Source organism: Telmatherina bonti, assembly GCF_933228915.1.
Source record: "Telmatherina bonti genome assembly, chromosome: 19".
Lineage (NCBI taxonomy): Eukaryota > Metazoa > Chordata > Actinopteri > Atheriniformes > Telmatherinidae > Telmatherina > Telmatherina bonti.
Window position 1 is genome coordinate 14,993,512 of NC_136617.1, and position 11,078 is coordinate 15,004,589.

Genomic DNA, 11,078 nt, shown 5'->3' on the forward strand with positions numbered 1-11,078 from the left:
CATTTGGGGCTGCATTAAATCTTAATTGGGCCATTTGGAAGATGGCATTACGTATCCGTATTTGTCATTAATCTTATTTTAATGGGGTTAAAGAGAATTTTGTAAATTTCTCAGAAATCTTTCACACATATTTCTCATGCCAAAGTTCAAGCACCATGAAGCAACAGACTGTCAAGTGAGCTGCTAAAATGGTCAAGCGTTGTGGCTTCAACTTATTCCAGTTAAAGAAAAAAGTCCTTTCGTTCTTTGTTTTTTGTTTGTTTTTGCTCTTTCCTAATATTATTGCTCCATCTAATTGAGAAACTGATGTAACTAAATGCTTAATCTCTGAAACCCAACTACAGGACCATGGCATGACTTGCTCCAGATGACTGGAGTTTTAGGATTATTCTGCCCTGTTGTGGATTGAATGGGTAAATGCATCTCGTCACATCAAGTGCAATTTGTTTTGGACCTTTCAAAGCCAATCAAATCCATTGCGGAACTGAAAACATTTTGCACAACTGTTGATGTTTGTCTTTTTTTTTTTTTTTTTTTTAAATCAATCATCTATTTTTATCAATAAAAAAACACGTGTGAGTGGGATGGTGGCTACATACAAGACGTTAAAAAGTTCATTTTCATTATTTGGGCGGCGCTACATTATTCATTTGTTGATTCTTTTATTTAGTCAGCTTTCACTTTAATTTTCATAGGCCACTGTGTGTCACGTGACGACCCGAGTTGATCATATGACTCGACAGATAGCGCCTGTGTCAGGATGTACGGGTTCAGGTGAGGGTGCCGCGTTCAGTTCTCTATTAGTTTGTGTTTTTGCCCACTTTTTTGTGACACCGGGTTTTTCCTTTATGTGATAACTGTGTGTCAAAGAGGATTGAAGATGGAAACAGGAAGCTGGATAGCTGCTCTGCTTTTACTGCCCTTCTTGGTGTTATTTCCTCGTGTTGCCACCATCGACGGGTTACAGGTATATGACGTTGTTATTACTCATTAAACATAATGTTTTAACGTTATTTGTACTTTGCTTACAACTTTTGAAGTGCAAAAAACTGAGGAAGGCTGCTGATTGAAGAAAGTCTGGAGAGTTTCAGCTTTGTACAGGCTCACCTGCAGGGAACTCAGATGAATCCTGAAGATATCATTCCTGTTCGGACTGGTTTTGTCTGCAGATAATAAGATTATTCAGTGTTTGTTTGTTTTTTTCTTTGTTAGTGTGTCTTATCCTCCTCCTCGTCTCTTTATTTACCTGTCCTCTATTGGCTAGATTGATCCCCTGGTGTATGAAGAACAGCTGCTGTGGGTGAGTGGAGCCCACGGGCATGTAAACACCTACAGGATCCCACTCATCACCTTCACCCCCAAAGGAAGCCTCTTGGCTTTTGCTGAGGGCAGGAAGTCATCATCTGCAGACATTGGAGCAAAGTTCATCGCAGTACGACGATCCACCGACAAAGGCAGGATGGAAACACACACATTAAAGACAGTAATGTGCATGCAAACATCTTGATTCGCCCCTGATTTCTTAATATTCTGTTAAGATAATGTTTTCTGTATTCATAAATCGAAATGTCTGTCAGGATGATCCCATTCTGCTTTACTAATGTTGAGCTCTGGGCTTTCAGGAGGATGTATCACCCCATAAGACCTGTTGCCACTGGTTTTCAGTACAATTCACACCGCTGCCTTTTTGACTTGTTTCCCTTCTTTGCAAATGACTTAACAGTTACTTATTGATGAAAACTTTTGTTGTGAAGCTGTAGAAAAACAGTTGCTCTGTCATCTGACAGTCCTGGTGTATTTGTTTAAAAAAAATCACTTTCAGGTACTGTTTACCTCAAGTAGATACTTGTTTTTCAGGCGCGCAACCTCATTTCCCCTTCGCTTGCCAAGTTCCTTCATTTTATTTAAGCACACAAGACTTTTGCATTGTAATGCAAACATAAGATTACCACTATGAAGTGACATGTTGTAAAACTATATGCATTTAGGGATTTTGTTTTCTCTGAAATTTATCTGGTTTATCACCACCATCAAGGAAGTACAACATGAATTTCACAAGTGGTTATCACAGTATAGATATCGCTGCATTAAGCTGTAGCTGCATAAAACATTTGACGATATTTCAGTGTATTTTCACAAAGTTTTAACAAGTTGAGCAGAAGAAAAACAGAAGTGGCCTTCAGAATCTAAAATTAAAGGGAAACTTCTCAAGTTAAAATCTTTTACATTAAACAAAGGTTTTAGTTTATGTCTAATTTGTTTACTCCCCCCTTCCCCATTGTTATTATCCTTTCAGGAGACACTTGGTCCCCGACTTCCTTCATAGTAAATGATGGGATGAACCCAGACGGCCTGAACCTGGGCTCGGTGGTGGTTGACGAAGTAGTGGGTTCAGTGATTCTGATCTACTCCATGTGCTTCCACCTTTACCACTGTGGCCCTGCCAGCACCATGATGGTAGAGAGCATTGATGATGGTCTCAGCTGGAGTCCACCCAGAAACCTTTCAGTCCAGCTCGGAATTAAGGCTTTTGCTCCTGGGCCAGGCTTTGGCATTCAGGTGAGGCAAAGCTGTGAGACAAAGGGAGGATATGCTATCAAAAACTTGCATATGAGTTAGAAATAGAAGCTTATAAAGACCTGTTATTTCGCTGTAGGGTGGCAAATTCACGTCACAAATACGTAATTACAGGTGATAAACCGAGATTTTAATGACAAATTTTTGGGTGCTTTAAAAGTAGTTCTGCTCCTTATTAAGCCAGTAGGACCGTTGTTAATTATTGAAGATGTTTAGGTCTTAGTTTGCAGTTTCTTTGTGCAGTTTAATCCAGTGTGTTTTTAGCTTGTATTTAATGATTTGGTTCCCATAAAGAAATAGGAGCTGGTTTAGCTCAGGTTTCAAGTGGTTAAAACAACTTTAAATTCATCAGTTTGACAAAATAAATGTAAAAGACTCTTAAGAAAAGATAAACAGGAATAATAAATAATAATAATAACGGTATATAATATTTATTATTAATATACTTATATACTCTATATTATACTTATTATTTATTTATATATTTCTTATTTATTGTTATATAGTAATAGTAAGTGATAACAAGCTGAGTTTATCGTCAGAATTTCAGCAACATGTTTAAACATGTAAATATTGTCAAGCAGGATTACTGGCATTTATACAGTGCTCAACTACGTGCATTATTTTTGTATATACAGACATGTAATTCATTCATTATTTTTATTATTCACTAACTGCTTAGTCCAATGAAGGCTATCCCAGCAGTCTTTTGGGCAAAAGGCAGGGCACACCCTGGACAGCTCACCAGTCCATTGCCAGTCCATAGACAAACAACCACTGACAATCACTCCTATGGGCAATTTAGAGTAACCAATCACATGCAAACTCCACACAGAAAGGCCACTGTCCAAGCCTCGCCCCAGCTGAGGATCAAACCAGCGACCTTCTTGCTGTGAGCCACAGTGCTAACCACTATACCACCGTGCAGCCCGACATGTAATCCAACAAGTTAAATCACTGTTGGAGCACTGCCTCACGGGTGTTACCATAGCAACTCCTTATCAACTGATTCAGATCAGCTGACTTTTGACAGGTGAATGAGAGTAAATCTTTGTAACTTTACAACAGTTGTATAAAAAACAGTAGCATAAAAAGTAAATTGAAGCCAACATAAAATAGGTCCTATACTTCAACATATTTGGCAAGTTTTGTAAAAAAATAAACAAACATTTGTTATAAAATGTTTCTTGTGTGGGACCATGCTATAGGCGGATTAAACAACTCAGACCCATGCATTACACAGTGGCGTTCTTGCTGTTCTACACTCCGCCTCGTGCATTAATATCATGTAATGCACCACCCCTTTTTGTTTAATCCTCACTGAACCAACTTTTAAAAAGTTCATTCAATGTTGAAATAAGTTACAGTGTTGATTCCAGGACACATTTTCAGTATTTAATCTCTTAAATACTTGACTAGTCCACAATTTTAAGCCATGCTAAAACATATTCACTGTTTTGACTACAACTGTGTGGTGAATTAATAATTTAAGAAATTGACTCTCATCTGTAAAGTTACAATAGGCATAAACCAGATAATATTCAATAAATATGTGATTTCCAATTTATAATGTGTCACTGTCAGAGCTCTACAAGTTTTTGTCAAGTTGAATTTGAAAAGTATTTTTTTTACAGCTGCATTTATATAATAACAGGCAGATCTTTAGTTACTGCAAACAGTAATTTGTATGACTTTCTGACAGCATCCTTCTTTTGCCTTAATTTTACACTTCTCCTCTCATACTGTCTGTTCTTGTTTCATAGTGTTGGGTGGTTTTGCTTCTTAGTCTATCCCTCTACTTTATGTGGGATTAGAGCTGTCCAATAATATAGGCCTACCATTGTCATATGCATTTTAATTGCATTTTAAAACTGACATCAGCTTTAAAATGCAATATCAGAAGTTATACTTGTTTTTTTGTTTTACTTTTTTATATGACAACTTTTACACAATTTGCACATATTATATATCAAACTCTTCAGCTAAGTCTCGTCTAACTCAAACTGACAAAATATAAGAGATATCATGTATATTTTTCCCAGATATTTTTGAGTGGCACAACTGGCTCTAAAAATATCAGTTATTGGTACCTGAAGTTAAGAGTTGGACAAAACTGGTATATCAGATATTGGTAAAAAAAAATAAATAAATAAATAAAGTAATAACATCTGTATGTTTCTTACATTGACTTTGTAAAGGGAAAAGTCCAGTGACTTCCTAAACCAGGTTCTGTTCTGTCTTTTATGAGTCTATGATGAGGTTATATCCGTGGAGAAGGAATATGACTTTGTAAAAATGCTTGTATCTGCATCTGATGGGTTCAGATTGTTTATGAAAAGTTTTAAAAAGTATGAAAGCATTGCTGGGGAAGTAGACCTGTTCATGAAGTTTTTCTTCTTCTTTAGGTCTCAGTTGCAGCATCCTGTTTCTGTGCCTGTGTGTTTTGTAATGTTTACAAAATGAGCCAGCTGCGTCAAATGTGATCACATTAGGGGTTCAACATATCCAGCGTATCTGACTTTTTATCTGATTATTTGTCTTAACTAACCTTGACAATGGAGATCGTATCAAGTGGTACCATGACTCTGGTTATCTACTCAGTACGTCCATCCACCTTTTTGTAATCTGGATATTTGCATGCTTATGTGAAACAAATGAGTTAATATCAGATAACAAATCCTAATTGTATACGTCTAGCTAGCTTAAAAATAAATGCAGCAGCCAAAGCAGCAACTAGATATGACATAAAGAAGAAGAAATCCACCTACATGAATGTGGAAACTGAGCTGATCAATATCACTGCCACATCATTAAAGCACAAACGGATTTGATGATTCACGATTGGGTTTTCATTCAAAATGTTCAGTCTGAGCCAAATTTTTGTACAATACATAGAAAATATGTCTCAGACTGTACAATCTTTGAGATCTAACTTCGAATTAATGCTTAAGTTATACAGCAGAAGTAAACTTACAAATCATATTTTCTGGTGGGTCCTGCCCCTCCCTCCGATTGTATTTTTTTTTTCATTTTACCAGACAGACTGCTCCCACCAAGAGAAACAACAGTCACAAGTCTAAACTAACCAAAAGACGCATAATGAACTTCAAGTATAGAGAAACTTTAACCAAAACTTGTCTTTTAATGTTAAAAAAAAATTGGGTAGATCTAAAAAGATCTGTGAATTCCAAAATTTCTTTAGCACCACCATTTGTGGAATAATTGTTAAAATGATAAATATCAGGAATGTAATCTTCCCTGATAGAGCATGCACCCGTTATACAGAGGTTTCTTCACTTAACTGCCTCTATAAATAAAGACGCAACGTGTCCAACAGAGTGGAAAAATTCAATAAACTATGTTTTTTTTTCTAAGTAATTGACCCTCAGTGATGTACATTTATAATAATAATCATAGTAATAATATATAATGTGTATTTTTCAGGTAATTAATTCAAACGCTGCTGCTTTAATGTTTTCTTTTAACCAGGTTTCAGTTAAAAACCTGGTTAATGACTCCTCTATCCATCATAGAGCTAAGTTCAGTCTGCTGAAGCAGTTCTAACAGTCTGTATCTGCTTCGATTAAATAGCTGTGTGCTTTAAAGACATCGTATGCCTGGTCAGAACAGGGAAGGCAGCTGCTCCTCTCTGTCTGGGGAGAGCTGTGTCAGCAGCCGTGTGTTCATACTGAGAAAACCAACAGACACATGAGCTGTAACGGCAGGGGGTGGGGGTGATGTTTGCTTTGTTTAGATGAGCTGGTGCTTCCAGCTCCAAAAAGGGTCTAATCAATGTTTTTTATCTGCAGCATGTATGAAAGCAGGCCTTCAGTTGGGGTGATATTCCTCACATCGCCCCACTTTCTTTAAACTGCAGGAATTGGGACATGTGTCAAAATGGATCATGATTTGGATGACAGGAAGGATGATGCAAAAAAAAGGAGAAACAAATCAAGTTTTTTTACACATCAAACACCAACTGAGTTTACTAAATTAAGTGTATTTTTTTATTATACTACAAAACTTTACATATATTTGTTGTATTTCTCTTGCTTTCATCAGTTATAACTTAGTTGTAACAACTGAATATATGACAGAATATGAGAAGAGATTTTGCATATTTTCCCCCATTGAGTATCACAAATGAAAAACAGTCATCTATGAAGAAATCGTGAGATAAAATAAGACATTGCAAAACATTATTGTGCTTTATGTCAAATATACAACAACTAGCACACACCAGCTCCTTGTTTAACAGGATGTCTTCTACATTTTAGCAATGGTTCTTCATACCTATTTTAGTTCTCGGCAGAAGCACAAAGACATTCATTTTCACGTTTTTTCTGCTGTTTATCTGGTACTTCAGAAGCATTATGAGCCAGCAAAAGGCAGGCTGGTGGTCTGTGGCCACGGGACACTGGAGGGTGATGGAGTCTTTTGCATCCTGAGCGACGACCATGGAGAAAACTGGCGCTATGGAGCTGCGCTGAAGAGCATCCCTTACAATCAAAAGAAGAAACCTCAGGACTTCAACCCCGATGAGTGCCAGGTGCATCCACTGCTGTTTGATAATCTGTCACATCGCAAAGCAGAAGGGATTTGTCTTTAGCATAAAGGAATGTGAATTTACTGTAATTCTTTTCACTTAAAGAGTGGAGCGTGTCCTGTTATTTTTGGGCTTTTCTTTCTGCACAGATTAAGAGATCAGACCATAAACTGTTGAAGGATTTAAAGCCTTAGGCTGAATACATGGTTTGCACGTCCATTCACGCAAACCAAGTGAGATTGCAGATTGCAGCACACACAATTTTGTTAGCTGTGCTGTTGCTGGTTAGACTTGGGCATTTCGGTCATTAGTACACTTTATATATATGAATAGTGCCCATGCTCTGCTTGTAGTCTGGCAGGCTTTTTATCAATGAAATGAGACTAATCCGATTGACTCTTGTTGATTGGTGAGGAAGACAGAATGAACAGAATCCAAAAGACTGCCTTTGCTGTAGATGGGTTCTTCTCCCCTCTAGTGGACAATCATGAAAAGTGCATTTGTATTTTTTTCCCAGTGAAATTAGTCAGATTATCACATCTGTTGTGTTGTATGATGTCAAAACTGATCAAATATCTGCAAATGATTGTTTAATATCTGTCCCATCGTGCTTGACACTCTTTCCTCCACCTTCCACCCTCCTGCAGCCTGTTGAGATGCCCGACGGTAGCATCTTGATCAACGTGCGGAACCAAAACAATTACCACTGTCGGTGTCGTGTTGTGGTGCGCAGCCTTGATGGAGGCGTGACCCTCCCCATAGATGAGCTCTTTTTTGATGACATGCTGGTGGATCCAGCAGTAGCAGCTGGGATGCTGCAAAAAAATGGAGTGCTCTACTTCACCAACCCATCTAATGATCAGCACAGTAAGAGCGGCTAAACATTCTCCTTCCATTGACAATTATACCAAAATGAACCAAAGCAATACAAGATCCACAATCATTAAAACAAGCTGATTTGAAGTTGCCAAGAAGTATTTTACTTTTTGTGAATGATCAAACTTTCTTTACTCCTTCAGGAGTGAATCTAACTTTACGCTGGTCGCTAACAAATGGTTCATCTTGGGAGAACAACGCTGTCCAGATATGGCCGGGACCAAGCGGCTACTCCAGCATGACTTCACTGGACACTGGCTCTGTTGAAGACAAGAAGTTCATCTTTGTCATCTATGAAAAGGGCCATAAAGACTATGATGAGACCATCTCATTCGTGAAAATCCACTTGTATAATGGCCTATAAAGCACGTCAGAGGTGAGGAGAAAAAGGTCGGATAGGAGAAATAAGAACTTATTTTTCTTATAGCCAGACACATAATGAGGTTTTAATTGTATTTGTTTGGTTTTTTTTTTTGTCTCCCAGATTCAAACTTTGAAGGGAAAAAAAAGCAGGAGGAGGTTGTTCACTCCAGTGGCAATCCGAGGGAACAGAAAGACTTGAATAATTAGCAGAAAAAGAAGGTGGGGCACGATAGATATCTGGATGTTTATGTGCCATTGGTGATGGAGCCATCTACTTTTTAAAAAATTCTTTTATCTTTCCACACTTTAAAAATTCCCACTGCTGATGAAGTCACATCTGTTTTGTAAACAGTTCATTTTGCCAAATCATCACATAACCTCTTTTTGATTGCTGATGTAAAAGAAACAAGATGACCGAGCACAAGAACTGGAAGTGATCGATCCTTTTTAGAGCAGTAATACTATTCAGACATGTTTGAGTAAAGTAATGGTAATTTCTGATAAGGAACTGGAACATTTTAATGTTCTCCTTCATAATCCTGCATCTGGGTTACATTCTACCCACTACAGTCTCTAAGGCTTGGTTGACCGCCCATGGAGGAGTAAGGCACTTTGTGCTACATTTTATTGTATGAAAAGTGCTTCATGAATAGATTTGATTTGATTTGATGTCAAAACGGTAACCTGAACAAAATACCTCAGAAATGGGAAGTTTGAACGTGAAATTGGTGTGTTTGTGGCACAAGGGGGGGAAAGTTTTCTGTTTGCTATGGTATTAACAGCAGACTCTCATAAGCAGTTATGTACTTCACTTAAATGAACAAGCAGATAAGCTAAAATGAACTGAAGGTCATTTTTGTGATGTTTTATGAGAGAATATACAAAAGATTTTTTGTTCATCGCATAAATTGCTGTTTTGGGAGAATAACAAGTGATGAGACAGAAAAACTTTATCTGAGTTACCAGCAAAGACATCTGACCTGATGTGGTGTTCAAGGCTTTTTTCAGAGGATGGAAATTTGAAGTTGCCATGGCAAGCAGCTTTTGATTGGGAAACTCTTTGAAGAGATTCAGTCCTACAGGTGTGAAACCCCACCACCTTTCAGAAAATGAATGTGAAAACAGCTCTCTGGTTACAAGCTTGGCACATACACAACCCAGCTTTGTGAAAGTTAAACACATCAGGAAAATACTATAAAGTGAATAAAAAAGTATATTTTATCAAAGGGGTGTTAAATTTAAACTATGATGCTTTCCAATAAGAAGGAAACTAACCTACTTTTTCAACTTTGGGATTTCACTGATTTTAAAATGGTGTTAATTAAGTGTGGATATTAAGGAATAAAGCAAAATTGACTGATGGGTTATTTATCAGCATAATCACTGTAAAGGGGCATCGTGATTTATTTTGACACCAGCATTAAAATTGTACAAGAGTCTGTGTTGTAATTATCATAAAATTTAGATTTCTTTTTCCTTTGTACATTTTATTAACATGCTATTTGCCATGAACTCATGTTGACTGACATTCATTCTGTTGTTGCAAACAAGTTATCTGATACAATAATTTTAATAGCCCTTTTTTGATTGATGCTGCACTTGAATTATGTAATATTGATGGGTTTTCAGAAAACCCATCAGGAGATATTATGCATATGTAATATTATGCATATGTATGAGTGTGTGATTGATGTGTGACTGAAGAGGTAAGTGCATAATGTAGAGTCCTTTTCTGAATTTATACAGGATATGTTGTATGATTTGCTAATGAATCCATTTAGAATTGAGTTTTTTAATTATTCAGGTGGATCAACAATTTCTACTGTCTAAAGAATAAACTAATTCTGACTTTCATTTAACAATGAATCAGTAAAAAAACAAACTTGTGGAAAAGTATTGTTTTCTGTTTGTGACTACAATAGAAAGAAATGGTACTCCAATCTGATTTTTATATCACTTGTGTCTTTTTTGTGTCTGTCATATTCTCATGAAAAATGATCAATGCAAGAAGGATTTTCCTTTTCTTCTTCTGTTTTTTTATGCTCAGTTTGATATTTTTCAAAATTCCTTAAAAATAAAATAAAATTACTATGCTGATTATTTCCCAGTGAACTCTGTTGTCTGTCCACAGGAGATTGTGGAGGTGGCATGAGAGTTGTGCCACATTTCAGTGTATTAATGAATTTTCACTCAACCGCTATCAAAATAAATACACAAGCTATATGGGTGATGTGAGATTATCTTAAAAAAAAAAAAAAATCTTGGAAAAGAGAACTTTCTGTCCAGGTATTAAGTGGATTTTGTCAAGTTTCTTCAATGTTTCTTGTTATGTTGGACTTGAAAGAACATGTAATTAGATTATCACATTAAAAAAGTGTACAGCATCTTTATAAGTAATAGTATTATTTGTAATAGTATTATTTGACCAAATACATTCTACTTAGTTTTTAAGTAATTCCCCTATAAATATTTGTCTTTTAGTTAATCAAACTTCATTCGCCACAAATCTTATGTACAGTGGGAACAGAATATGACTATTGCAAGAAGGAAACTCAAATCCTCCTGACATTTGACTAAAAACAGCATTGACTATAAGTAATACATGCATCCCACAAAATGCACATTACCAGGGGTGGGAAAATCAAATCGAAAATCAGGATTCATTTTTTTGCTTCACAAGTTAAAAAATTTATTTCTTTTAATAAACAAAAAAAAA

At 36.5% G+C, this 11,078-nt stretch overlaps 1 protein-coding gene across 1 annotated transcript; it reads left to right on the forward strand.

Annotated features, from left to right (window-relative positions):
- Nucleotides 1-833: 833 nt before the first annotated feature.
- neu1 (neuraminidase 1) lies at nucleotides 834-9,587 on the forward strand. The gene is made up of 7 exons (XM_079259024.1): nucleotides 834-967; nucleotides 1,265-1,454; nucleotides 2,297-2,559; nucleotides 6,944-7,126; nucleotides 7,771-7,990; nucleotides 8,143-8,375; nucleotides 8,484-9,587. Exons 1-6 carry the CDS (start codon nucleotides 881-883, stop codon nucleotides 8,361-8,363), a joined length of 1,164 nt encoding a protein of 387 aa, XP_079115150.1. The 5' UTR covers nucleotides 834-880; the 3' UTR covers nucleotides 8,364-8,375; nucleotides 8,484-9,587.
- The last annotated feature ends 1,491 nt before the right edge of the window (nucleotides 9,588-11,078 follow it).